The sequence below is a fragment of the Ictidomys tridecemlineatus genome, chromosome 13 (genome assembly GCF_052094955.1).
Source record: "Ictidomys tridecemlineatus isolate mIctTri1 chromosome 13, mIctTri1.hap1, whole genome shotgun sequence".
Classification (NCBI taxonomy): domain Eukaryota; kingdom Metazoa; phylum Chordata; class Mammalia; order Rodentia; family Sciuridae; genus Ictidomys; species Ictidomys tridecemlineatus.
The window spans coordinates 30,174,605-30,189,016 of record NC_135489.1 but is presented as its reverse complement, the minus strand read 5'-3'; the positions used below and the strand labels follow the sequence as shown (position 1 = coordinate 30,189,016).

Below are 14,412 nucleotides of genomic sequence, written 5' to 3'. Positions count from 1 at the left end.
TTTCCAAGTGTGACATTTTTTCAGAAGTTAAATTCTTTTGAAATGATTAAAATGGAATTAACTTATCTAGTAATTTTATGAATATGCCTATTTTTCTTTGAGAAAAAATGAGTATGAGAAAAGGAAACAAAACTGAATAGTGCTCAATTTAGGTCTTGTTTATTACAACTTGGATTTCTTAGACTTGGAACAGAATGAAGTGAATGTTGAAAATACATAATTCTCCCCTCCCCCCATCTTGATCATTTTCTTCTTTACTGTCTGTAAATTTCCCTAATTTGTTTTTACTAACAAGGTGTCTTTCTGTTGGAATAGATTTGTGAAAATATTAAAAGGTCAGGCATCTTGGGCATTTGCTAAGCTTTCATTGTCCATGACCCAGCCTTTTAATTGATTGTGGGCTTTAACTTGAGTCAGTTTGCATGTTGCTCCCATCTATTTCATTTTCAACTTGTCATATTATGAGAATTTTATGACTAGGATGTATATCCACCTGGGGTTTTGGATGTGACTACCAAGCTTTAGTGTTTGATTTATATTTGAATCCATGTCTTTGGACATGAAAGGTTAGTGCAAAAGCATGCTTCTCTACTGTCTCCTTTTCATTTTAGCAGCTCTGCTTGATGCCTTTGGAATGTGCTTTAGTTTCTGTCAAATTGATTAAGAGGAGGCAAAGAGAAAATAACAAGTAGATGAAAAATGCTTTGTGGTCCGTGTGACACAGATAGGTTTGAGAATGTTGAGGAGAGTGTATTGCTGCAGTGAAGACGTGTAGGTTTTCTAGGCTGAACCTCGAGTGCCTGCCTGGGCTCACTGTGGTTCAGGGTCTGAATCTTAGCTTTGTTGAATTATTGCAATAGGAATCCAAGCTGGATTTTATTAGTTCATCCATGAATAATTAGTTTTTTGAGACCAAAAAAAATCATTTCAAGGATTTTGTTTATTTTGTACTAGGAATTGAACTCCAGGACACTTAACCACTAAGCTACATTTTCAATTCTTTTTTTTTTTTATTTTTTTATTTTGAGACGGAGTCTTGCTAAGTTGCTGAGTCTGGCCTGAAACTTAGATGGATGTATAATGTTCTTTTCCCTTTAATAATTATGTAACCCAGTGTTTGTAGAATATAACAGGAAGTTCCTAAAAGTATGTTTAATAGAGTCTCCTTGTTAGGACTTTTCTGGAAAAGTTGATATTTTTTTAATAAATATCTCTGTATGTTAACTTTCACTTGGTTAGATATTTCATGCAGAGAAAGTGTCCTTTTTCTATAGTGTAAATACTTAGTGATTTATATCATACTTGAAGTATCTTGATAATCTGTAGTTTTTCACTTTTCCATTAATTCATTTATAAATTATCACAATTTATGATTTGAACAGTATATATAGTGCTATATTAAACTAAGTGTAGCATTTTAGGAATGTGAATCTAATCTGTAATCCACATCTAGGTAAAAAAGTACATATAAGGTACATACAGTGTTTTGATCTCTGGGTTTTTTTGGTCTATGTGTGTCACTTTTACATTTTATTCATAATCTAAAACAGTTAAAAGATTAGACTATGTAATGAATACACGATGAATAATTTAACAACAAATTATAGTAATGGCTGAAATTATTCAGGGCCAGCAAAATTGTTCAGTGGTACCACTAACATTAGCAAAAAACCTTTTAAATATAGTTTTTTTGTGTGTTTGTGTGTGTATGTGTGTGTATATGTGTGTGTTGCTGGGGATTGAATCCTGGGCCTGATGCATGCAAGGCAAGCACTCTACCAACTAAGCTATATCCCTAGTCTTAAATATAGGCTTTTATATGAATAATATTTTAACATTTATAAATATGGCTTATTTGCTGTCATTATGCATTGTCATTCTTTTGTGTTATAACAAGGGTTTGCCGATATCTTGTACATTTATTCCTCATGCTGCATGGTAGCATCTTTTTTATTAGTCATTTGGTTTATGGTTTAAGACTGTCAACACTTTTGGATTTGTTTTAAAATTAATGGTATAAAGTAGACTAAATTAGTTTTTGCCAGTGTAAGATTGAACCCTAAAACAGTATTGATTTATGTTCTAAAAAATCTATTGTTTGTTTTTACAGCTGTAGTTCCTGCCAGAAAAGTAGAAAGTTAACATACTTTTAAAACTAGATTAATCTCTGAGAAGTTTAACTAAATGAAACTTTTATGAGACAAATACTGTTCTTCTTGAATGATAAGATTTATGTGTAAAACTTGAAAGTAAAGTTGAGGAATTGTGACTTCATTAATCAGAAAGATAGAACCAGAAGAAACCCCTTTGTTTGCTAAGAATCATATAGCCATGTGCAAGCTCTGAAATGCACACACTTGTATGTACACCATTTCTTTTAATCTCAATCATTCAAATGAATTCTTACATACAACTACTATATTTTGTCCCAAAATATAATTTTTTTTGTGTGTGTGTATGTATAAATTACTTTATAGCTTACATTTGATTTAATACAGATAGGACTCATCATCTTATGTTTTTTGAAGAATTTACTTTTTAATAATAGAAGTCAATGAGCCATAGTATATCCTATGAATATATTAGTAGATCAATAATGATATTTTGTTCTAGTTTTACTGTTTTGCTCAGTTCTATTATAGGCTCAGGGCAGTATTAAAATTGATAAGAGTTCAGTTGTGATCTTTTACTTGAGGGGAGTTAGAGAAAGAAAATATGAGATAGTTGAAAAATCCAATTCAGCATAATTGTGCTAAGAAAAAAATCTGTATATGTTACTACCCAGTATTATTATTCGCAAAATTGCTGTTATTCACATATGCTCTGTGAATTTGACAAGCCACATTGGTTTTGTTTATGTATTTCTTTTCTTTTTCTTTGGGAGGGGAGTGGAGGTACTACAGATTGAATATAGAGGCACTTTACCACTGAGCTACATACGTAGCCCTTTTTATTTTCTATTTTGTGATAGTCTCGCTAAGTTGCTAAAGCTGGTCTTGAGTTTGTAATCCTCCTGCCTAAACCTTCCTAGTTGCTGAGATTACCAGCATGCACCACTGCAGCAGGCTGTTTGTTTATTTTTAGTAAGTATCATAGAAGTGGAAAAAAAAGTAAAGTTTTATTAATTTTCTTTGCTTAGAATCTCCAGGAAAATGTGTACATATGTGTGGGTTTGTGTGTGTGTATGGCTGTCTGGCTTAAGAATTATATTTGTTGTATAGCTATTTGTTTGGAAAGTTTCTTTATCTTTTTATTGTCTCAAAGTTTCTTGACATAAGTAAGTTTTGATACCTAAAGTGTATAAATATCCACTTGTAAAGAGTTTTTATTAAGCACATACTGAAAAATTGTAACACTGATTTATATAGTTCTTTAGTTAGACCTAATGGAAAAACCTTTGAAAAACATCACTTGAGATAGAACAATTCTATTAATTCTTGGATTTGATTTCAGATGATCAGATTAAGTTAATCAGATATGTCTTTATTCTTTGAATTTAAGTATTGTGAAGGAAAATCATTTTAATTCACATCATCTTAAAATTTTAATTTACATCATCTTAAGATAATATTTTTTATTCTTTATGTATTTTTTTAAAATTTGTATTTTTATACATGTTAATCTTTAGTGATTTTTCTTAAAATATTTATCTATAATTGTTTTTAAACAACATTTGGTTTTAAGTAGCTTTTGTTAATATTTCTTATTACAAAGATAATATAAATTTTCTGTAAACATAAAATATGTTTATAGAGGCTCTGTGGGAATCTTACCCCAGTCTACTACCCAGAGATAACATCATTAATATTTTAGTTTACATGTTTCCAATAAATACATGAATGTATGGATATGTGTTGATTTTTAAATTGGGATTGGTGTGTGTGTGTGTTCAAAAGAATTCTTTGTTTACACTTGTAGTGTCTCATAGTTGTTCTAGGTCATTTAAGGTATTTCTACAACCTATTTTGTAAGAATTTGAAAAATTCGCATACTGTGAATATGCCATAATTTATTTCATCAATGCTCTGTGGTTGGAAATTCAAAATATTTACAATTCTGTTCTGTTACTATGGTATCGTCCACTTTAAATTTTCTCCTTGTTTGAAAAGTGAGTCTTGGTTCTTTTGAATTATTTTTAGATGACTTAAATAATTTACTTATATCTTGTATTTCCGATTGGACAGTAACAAAATATGTGTAAATACATAAATTAAGATCAACATTTAGGGAACAGTTGTGAATTCTTTTGTTGGATCAGTTATATTTATCTTATAGTATTAAATTTCTTATACAATCATACAGTCTCTTAAGAAACAAAGCTACCCTACCTTTTATAGTATGTGTGAAATTGAGCAATGTTAGTATTGTGTGACAAATATGTATTTAGTGATGTTTATTGTAAAGATGAAGTGAGTATATGAATGTGGAAAAAAACTGACAAAGCAGTTACAAAGCAGATATTAGTTCTCTCGTATTTCCTTTTGTGTAAATGTCTTATTTCCTTTTGTCTTTCTCCCCTTTTGCCTATTCTCAGATTAATGGGCTGACTTGAAACAGATGAGCATGTTTTTTCAGTGCTTCTTACTCTTTTTTCTCTCTCTTTTGGCTTAAATTGTAAAACTCTAGATCCTGATGAACCTCAAGAAAGCTAATTCTTAGTGTAACATCTGATATTAATATAGATCTGCTTACCCCTCCACTTTGAAGAGAACTTGATTTATTCAGTAAATTGTTAGTGAAGGCTTACTATTTTTGGTCTCAAATGCCTAGGCAGATCAGGTTTGCTGAATTTGCTGACAACCAAGCTATTTCTTCTGCTTGGAAGGTGTTATCATGTTTGTTTGGCTAATTCCTTACCTTTCAAGTCTCTGGTTCAATTTTATCTGTGGGAGAGACCTCAGCACACATCCCCCTCACTATTACTTTTGATTTATAGTTACAACTCTAAGCAGTTAACCATATAAACACTTAACATCTGAATCTCCTCACTCTTCCCACATTACAGTTCTTTTAATAAAGATGTTATACTTACCTCCAGGGCAGAAAATTTTATAAGAGGTCATTACTTCAATAAAGTAACACGTTTATGTTAACTCTAAAATTCTAGCAAAAACTGATCAAGGGCAGGAATCATGTTTTTCCTCCTTCCTCCTTTCAAATATCTTTCTCTTTTCCCAACTCTAACCTCTTGGGCAGAATTCAGAAGTTTACAAATATTTATTATTCCATCCTGTTATTCACCTTTCCAGATGAAATTTCTTTCAAATTTTCATTAAACCATGAGTGCTAGGTTTTACTGTCCTTTCATAGCTTTAACATGAAAAAAGCTCTGTATACTTTGCCATTTTTAAAGTCTGTATACTTGCTCCTTTTAAAACAGTGCAATAAGGCAAGTAAAATTAAGCAGCAGTGACCTCTGAGAGTTATGGTTCTCCTGGAGGACTGTCTGTTCCCAAGGATCACTGTTTAACATTCCTTTTCCCTGCTGTTTTTAGTCTAGATACAGTGTGGCAAGTTGGCCTACTTGTAGATTTGTCTGTGATACTTTTATTAAACACCCACTGATATGAGACATCTTCCTCAAGCACATATTCCGATCTTTCCATCAAATTTGATAATACATGATTAGTACTCCAAAAAGTTTTCTGGGCATGTTATTTGGTTCTTGGGGTTTCTTTTATTTAAATAGCTTTTATAACCCCTTGCTGTTTAATTCTTGGAGAAGTTAGGGCCCAATAATTGTGTCATTATTTTTGTGACAGTAGGCTTTTCTTTCAAACTCTATATGACTTCTTGTGAATTCTTTAGAAACCTGTGTGTTCCTTAAAAAAGAGTGAATGACACTTTTACTGTTTTCTTGACCTATCTCCTTACTAGAATGGGCACCCTAGTGAGGATGATTTCCTCATAAGCAATTTAAAACAGATTGTACTGCTTTTATCCTACTGTTTAACAGAATGCAGATTTTTCCTCCTTGGAAATAATGTAGGTTACTGACATTTCAGACTCAAATGAAACATAAATTATTATGTCAGTAACTAATTTTACCTATGTTTTTAAAGTTTATTTTTGGTCTTCAATATCTGTAGAAGTTCTGAGATTGGGGATATTTAAATAGAAGCTGTTTTAGACTGGTGAAAACTATCCAAGTCTGAATACATTGTTATCAGCATCAATAAGAGATGAAGTGATATAGGTTATGGGCAAATTAGAATAGTTGCTTAGAATTTTAGTAGTGCTTTATAGTTTTATAAATCTATACAATTTTAAAATATTTTCCACTTAATTATTCACAGTTATTAAGTATTTTATTAAGCCCCTAAAAAAAAGTTTTTTTAGTCCTAAGAACCAAAAGAGATTATGTGGCTGGATTATTTTGAAGTATGAGGGAGATTATTTGAAGAAGGCAGAGACTGATCATTTTGTAGTTGTCACAGCTGATTCTAGACTTTACCTATTGTCTATAGACTTTGCCATTTTTAAACTCTGTTCAATTGCAAAGGAGCAAGTATACAATCAATTGTATTTTGTGTTTGGACTAATAAGTCTTGTACTAGCTAGTCTCTAACTAGCTGTCAATGAAGCATGCCTTCTGATACTCATACTCTTCCACAGTCAATCTTGTTTAGCCTTGAGACTTATTTTCATTGATATAGTACTGCAAAAGTGATGCTGTGCTGCTCTAGGTAAGACACCTAGGCAGCTTTTGTTTTTGCACTTCTTGAGGACACCTAGCTACTACACTATTCTTTTGTGGTAACCATGTTGAAAAACCACCGAAGATGGAACACCACCAAGAGAGAACAAATAGGGAAGGAGTGTGGCCCCACCACCCTCATATCCCAGCTAAGCCCACCCTTTTCAATATGAAGGTATCAGACAGATGAGTGCAGCCATCTTGAATGCTCCAACCCCAGCCACCAAATTACTGTTCTCCTGAGCAATTGTAAATAAGATCAAGAGGGTCTCTCATTTTGTAATTTCTCATGACTTATGGAGAAATACAAAATGAATACTATTATAAGTCACTAACTTTTGGGGTGGTTTGTTCTTTAGTAATAGATATACATAACGGGTGGCTAAAAGAAGTTCTAGCCACCCATTATGTATATCTATTACTAAAGGGTAATAACTGTGAAGTTCTCTAGAAATTATAAAACTAATTTAAATAGAGAAATATCTAGTATTTCTGCTCCTAATCTCAAAGTCGAATGCAGGAAATACATACGTAAGTAGTCATCATAGAGTAAATGGTACCTATGATTTTGTACTTAGTTGAGCTCTCAACACTGTTTTACCCTACTGAGTATATAGATTTTTCTTATTCTTTCTAATTTTGGCATTTTGTAGTGTGTGTGTATCATGGTTTACTTAATATTTCCCACTGTTAGTGGATATTTGCGTTCTTCCATGTGGTTTTTTTTTTTTGTATTAAAAATGAGAACAAGGGCTGGGATTGTGGCTCAGCGGTAGAGCGCTCGCTCGCCTAGCACGGGTGGGACCTAGGTTCAATTCTTAGCACCACATTAAAAAAAAAAAAGGCATTGTGTTGTGTCCTTCTACAAAAAAAGAAAAAAAGAACAAATGTGAATGTTTCCAGGGTGATTTCAACTTGCCCTCCATAATGGATTTAGCAGTTTTAGTGCTGCCATACTGATCAGACATTTCTGATTTGTCTGAGTAATTAAAAAAGGAGAGAAAAGGCCTCACTACATTTTCCACAACTAAACTTTATTGCCAGTTCTTTCCACATAATAAATTAGTGGGAGAAGAACTATTGTATTATGAATATGGAACTACTGTTCAACAAATGAGAGAAATTAGTTGAACTAAAGTTTCTTAGTAATAGTGCATGAATATAGATAATGAGTGGCAAAGACTGATAGAAGGAAAATGGGCCTTTTTATTTTTATGTACTGGGTCTTGAACCTAGGGGAGCTTTACTACCAGTTCTTTCTTAATTTTTTATTTATTTTTTAAAAATTTTGATATAGGGTCTCCCTAAGTTGCTGAAACTGGCCTAAAACTTCTGATCCGCCTGTCTCAGCCTTCTGAGTCACTGAGATTACAGGTGTGAATTGCTGTGCCCAACTGAAAATGGGCTTTGAAAACCTTGGATTTAAGTTCTAGCTCTGCCACTTCATAGTAGTAATTAACAAGCATTTGTAAACTAGGGTCAAAACTATCTTCTTAGAAGAGTGATTATAATAAGTGCCCAAAATTTGGATGTAAATGTTATTTTTTCCTTCTTTCTTTATTATATAAACTCATTTTACTGATTTATACTATTAACTTTGTTCTTACAAGGGAAGGATGTAACGTTGCCTTTTATAAATTTATTTATCTTGAAAACCAGTTTGGAACATGTTGCCAAGTGAGTAAGCCTTTAATGAACTACAAGGAATAGTCATTATGGATGCTATTGTCATGACTACCTGTCATGTTTTATATACATTATCTTACTTAACTTTGGAGAATAGGAGTAGAATATAATACTTTCAACTTATTGTTGCAGGTTCAAAATGATAGAGTTTGAAAATGGAGTGTTATGTTTGGAACCCAGGTATCTGGCTCGCAGTCTAGTACTCTTTCTCTTAGTACACATTGCCTGATCTTCTTTGATTCCCTCATTGTCCATTTCTTGGGCTCTTTCATATTGCTAGCATATTTATCTAATGCTCTACCATTAATTACTCAACAACATATTTACTCCTTGCTTTGTGACAGTAATTAGCCTAAGCACTTATTGATACCTTTTTATGCATGTTCATTCAGAGACTACCTTAGATAAAAATTTTTTTGAGTTTATTTATAAAAATGCTGTTGATATTATTTATGTATTAAAATGAACCTCAGTGGGGCTGGGGTTGTAGCTCAGTGGTTGAACACTTGCCTAGCATGTGTGAGGCACTGGGTTCAATTCTCAGCACCACATAGAAACAAATAAATAAATAAAAATAAAGGTCCATCAACAACTGAAAAAAAATATTAAAAAAATGAACTTCATACTTTTTGTGTGCAGTTACTGTTTTCATTTCCAAAATAGTATATCCTTGTAATTGTGGTGAGAGTGTAGGAAGATAATGAATATTGATGCTGAAAATTTTAGTTCTGTGAGAGAGTTAATAATTGGTGGTAGTGTTGTCCTTATAAGAATATTGTCATGACATGGCCAATGAAGAGGAAGGTAACAAATATAGATAACCTATTATATTAAACTTTGATATCCAGTTGTGCTTTATGCTATGAATTTGTTTAGAAAGAAAGGTTTTGATACATTAAACGAAGCTGGGGTTTCTAATACAAAGCTAGTTCTAATACAAAAACTAATTCTAATTTGAGGCTCTTGGAACTTATTGTGAATTCTCTGTGGATTTGAATAGTTGATATATTGTTATATAATTTATGAAACTAAGGGTAGATTGGTATGTAAGATCTCATTGTACTCTACCAACAGCAACTCTAGGTATTTTAAATATTTTCACATTGTTTCCTAAAATAAAAACATGCATGCATATGTGTGTGCCTAAAGTTTTAATTTATACATGCTAGAGAAATATGTGTCTGTGACTGCCATTTTTATAATGTTTGTTAGATTAAAAATGTGGACAAAAGAAAAAGTGGTTTACATACTCTTTCTTAGAGGAGTTGCTATTATAATTTCTTCTCTCTATAATAGTAAAAATGGTAAATGTAAGAAATGTCTGTAATTTAGCATAATAAGCATTGCAAGATTGTGGATCTTTTATATTTTTTAATTTTTTTAATGGCTTTTCTTTAAAATTTTTTTCATGCCAAGTTTTTTATCACAACGGTTACATAAGGATTCTGATGTGTGTAAGAACATTTCATATGTGTAATTGATATTACAGGTTGAGTATCCTGTTCTGAAATGCTTGAAACCAGAAGTATTTTGGATTTTGGAATTTTTCCATATACATAATAAGATACCGTATGAATGAGGCCCACATATAAACAGAAAATTCATTTATTTTTTATATATACCTTTCTATATATAGACTGAAAATAATTATTTGTAGTGTGCCTTTGTTTTGACCGTGACCCCAGTTGAGGTTAGATTTAGAATTTTCTACTTGTGTCACATCGACAAAGTTTTGGAGTTTGGAACATTACAGATCTGGATTTTCAGATTAGGGATGCTTAACCTATATCATTTTTTATTGTCCTTTCTTTAAAATCTATGTTAAGGTTTTCTCCATTATATTTTTTTCTGCAGCTCACCAAAGCTCATCGACAGGGACACATGGTGAAAGTAGATTGGCTGGACAGATTGACATTTAGAGAAATAGAAATGATAAATGAGGTGGGTTATATACATCTTTTTTATTTCAGAACATTATTTCTACATCAGTTTTTTGAGAAGAATTGTTTATAGTCAAGTATCTAACACATGTGGGGTTATTGGGCTTAAATGTTTATAGATGTGAATTCTGTGTTAGTAGAAAACTTGGCATATTGCCTTTATTCGATTCTAATATATGCTGAATCATGAAATAGTAATTTATATTGTAAATATATTAAATATCATATAAATTTAAATCTGTTCAGTTTTGCTGCCTCACTTGTGTGTTCTCTCTAATGGCAGCTCATGTTTAAGTTAAAGTCAATGTTGGATAAATCTTCCTTTCAGCCCACTGCTTATTTACTCATTTCCGTTACTACATATCATCTTAAGAAGTCTTCTCTCCAATTGATGTTATTGTTTCTCTTGTTTCCACATATAGGACTCTGCACCCTTGATCAAGTTATGTGGTTTATGTTTTCCTTCACTTTGTTAATTGTGCCAGTTTTATGACATTATCTTTAAAAGATAACTTCAGTGAGAGTCTTTCTGAATATTATTTAAGAAAGCTTTCCTTTTTTTCTAGATTTGTTTTACAATACCAGATGCTTGGCCTGATTCTTTAGACAAATATAGAGAATAAAAATAACAATTATATTAATCAAATTAGGAAAGAAGAATATCACTGTCTGGCTCATAATGACCACCATAGTCCACAAGTGACTTAATTTATATTCTCTGAACAGTTCTCAGCAGGTAGAAAGCTTTTAATTTTATAATGAACCTTTGTTTTTTTTAAAAAATGAATTTAGTGGTGATTAACATTTATGTTTATTTGGACTATTGGTTGTCTTTTCTAAATTTATTCATAATCTGTTCTCATGTACAGAAAACTTTACCTTTTCAATTTTTATAATTCTACATTCCAAAAGAAAGTACACCAAAATACTTACTGACTTTCTCTGTATTTCAGTTTCAGAGCATAGAGATGTAGAAAATATGGTGTTGCCCATCCTTTCTCATCTTCTGCATCCCCTAATAGACTATGATGTACTGAACGATTTACATAACCTCTTTAAACCTTTATGATTTTATGTATTTCATTTAAAGCCATTTATAAAGCTGGTTTAGATAGGACTAATAACTCTTTTAGACTCCATTGTTGTTTTTTTTCACTTCATTGTCATACTGTTTGCCTATTTTTTTTTTAATAAAGGGGACATATTGACATGAAGAATAAACTTTTTTTTATGTTGAAATAAGGAGTAATTATTGCCCAGTGTTGATAAAATGACAAATGAAGGATTGGCAATGTAGTCCAAGTTGGTAAAATGCTTGCCACCATGTCAGAAGTCCTGGGTTTCATCCCCCAGCACCACCAAAAACCCGCCCCCCAAAACACTTTACAAATGACAAGTTGTCTTAAGACAATTTGTAAATTATGAAAAACTTCTAAAAGTTATACTTTGTAAGGTCAAATGGCCTCCTTCTTAGTTATGTACTTTTATTTTTTCTTTTACCTGTTCTTAAAATTTATTAGTTCCTATAGTTGGATTAGTCTTAGTTTAAGGGTGGATTGTTCTTTTTTTTTTTTTTTAAAGAGAGAGTGAGAGAGGGGGGAGAGAGAGAGAGAGAGAGAATTTTTAACATTTATTGTTTAGTTCTCGGCGGACACAACATCTTTGTTGGTATGTGGTGCTGAGGATCGAACCCAGGCCGCACGCACGCCAGGCGAGCGCGCTACCGCTTGAGCCACATCCCCAGCCCCGTGGATTGTTCTTTTTCCAACATTGTTAGAAATACAAAATACCTTTGCTTTTTAAATAAAACAGTTGTCATGTAGATATATATGGAATGTTTTCAAGACTTTATATTGTAAAATCTGAACTACTGAATAAATCAAAAAAGTTTTATTAAATTTGAGGAGGGAATTGTGAGTAATAGATACTACTGTGTAAAATAATAGTGATACATATAAAACAGTGCTATATAAAACAGGACATGCATATAATGAAGAAAAATTTGTTACATCTTAAATTGTACTTGGTTTATGCATTATTTTTGAATTGGGAAAAACAATGCATACTAATTTTTAAAAAAATGTTGAAAGTGATCATTTTTCATAAATTTGTTTTTTCAGAGTGAAAAACGAAGTTCTAATTTCATGTATTTGATGGTTGAATTTCGATGTGTCAAGTGTGATGATAAGGAGTATGGAATTGTTTATTATGAAAAGGTATTTTCCTTGGAACTGTTTGTGGTTTCTGAAGAAGGTGGGAGGGGAAACATTAAAAAAATCACTGTTGTTCCTGCTGAGATGAATTATTTTGTTGCAGGATAGCAGCAGACAGCTGTCAGCAGCAGCTGTTTATGTATACACAAATCAAATCATATAGCTACAATAAGATTACAAAAGCCAATCATTCATGTAATGCAGTTCTGGGTTAAAAAATTCAATAAGTATGCAAGTGATTAAAAACTTTTTGATTAATTGTTCTACAAATTTGCAAGTAGAACACTAAAAAATGGCTTTATTTAAAGTTATTATTCATTTGAAAAGTAAAAGGGGGAAATCATAGTTTTAAAGTCAAGGCAAGGTTTATTGTTTGAATATATATGTAATATGTTGGAATTCTATATGCTCTATATGTATCCCTAAATGAGTATACTTATGAAAGACTTTAAATGTGCATTTAGATATATAATATATGCAAAATTTAAAAACTCATGTTGCCATTGGGCTGATTTAATAACAAATAACACAGTTATGGGTTTGTCATGGTCTGTTATGAAAAGGAAAATAGTTTTTTGTTTGACATGTATTAGGTACTTGAAAAATATGTACTCTGAAGAAGCTTCATTTAAATACTACAGAAATAATCAAATGTTTAGTTTGCAACCATTTAAACCAGGTATCTTTTATTACGTTGGAACTAGTAGACAAGTCACAGGAAATGAGAACTGACTTTTGATACATAGCATAATTAATATTTATTGTAGCATATAACCTAGTTTGCATAAAGTATCTTTGTTTATTTGAAGTGGCACTTTGAATTACACTTACATATTTGTTAATACTGTAACAAATGATTTTTAAATATATGTACTTTTTTTTTTTTTTTTTGGTACAGTGTATTGAGCCCAAGGAGGGCTTTTCTACTGAAATACATCCTTAGTCCTTTGTATTTTTTATTTGAGGGTGTTGCTGAGTTGCTTAGGGACTCACTAAATTGCTGAGTATGCCCCTTAATTTGGCAATCCTCTCGCCTCATCTTCACGACTTGCTGGGATTATAGGTGTGTGCCACAGTGTCTGGTGTGTGTGTGTGTGTGTGTGTGTGTGTGTGTGTGTGTGTTTCACACTTATTAAACTGTATATTGCTCTTTGAAATTTTTTCATAATAGAAGATTTGGGTTTATTTAGTTTATGATTACTTTTATAGTTATTTTTCAAGTTAATATTTATGTCTTTCTTTTAGTTTATATCCTTTTCACTTTGTTGCAGATTAGGAAAAGTTAACAGTTTTTGGTCTTTTAAAAATGATACTGCCTGGTAGAAAACAGAACATAGGAAGATAGATTATATAAGACTGTTTACTGATTTTTTAGAAAAGTATGTCCAAAAAAACGGGCTTTTTTGTCACCAGTACATTTTAATAAAATTGTATTTTATATTTTATACTACATATAATAACATGAAAAGCAGTATTTTCTGCTTATATGGAACTTACATTGCAAAAACATGCTAATGGAGGGTGAAGGATCTTTTGAAAGACAGCTTTGATAATAGATGAAATAATAACAGAATAGAAATTAGAAGAATTTCAAGTATTTTTGAAAAGGTTCTTGACCCCTTTCTACTGCTTCCAGAAAATTGGTTGTAAATTAATGCCTGTCTGCCCACCCTGTCATATTTCCACTTAGTGTAAAGATTGCTGGGCCAGTGTGTTGAATCTAATGGAAATAGACTTTCTTGTCACCTGTCTTTTGTGACAGATAGCCCTAGTGAAGATTACTTGTCACAGTTGGGCTGATAAATGTGTTTTCTGGTTTTGTGACTGAGAACAAGCCTGTTAAACAACAGCTGTGGGAATTTGTGGTTTTCTGTAA

At 31.8% G+C, this 14,412-nt stretch overlaps 1 protein-coding gene across 3 annotated transcripts in view; it reads left to right on the top strand.

Annotated features, from left to right (window-relative positions):
- Pik3c3 (phosphatidylinositol 3-kinase catalytic subunit type 3) overlaps window positions 1-14,412 on the top strand; it is a 120,609-nt gene that overhangs the window by 22,763 nt on the left and 83,434 nt on the right. For all 3 annotated transcript variants that reach the window (XM_078030101.1, XM_078030100.1, XM_078030102.1), the window contains 2 exons: window positions 10,238-10,324; window positions 12,444-12,539. In XM_078030101.1, the coding sequence (XP_077886227.1) occupies window positions 10,238-10,324; window positions 12,444-12,539 (183 nt within the window). The remainder of the gene's footprint in view (window positions 1-10,237; window positions 10,325-12,443; window positions 12,540-14,412) is intronic.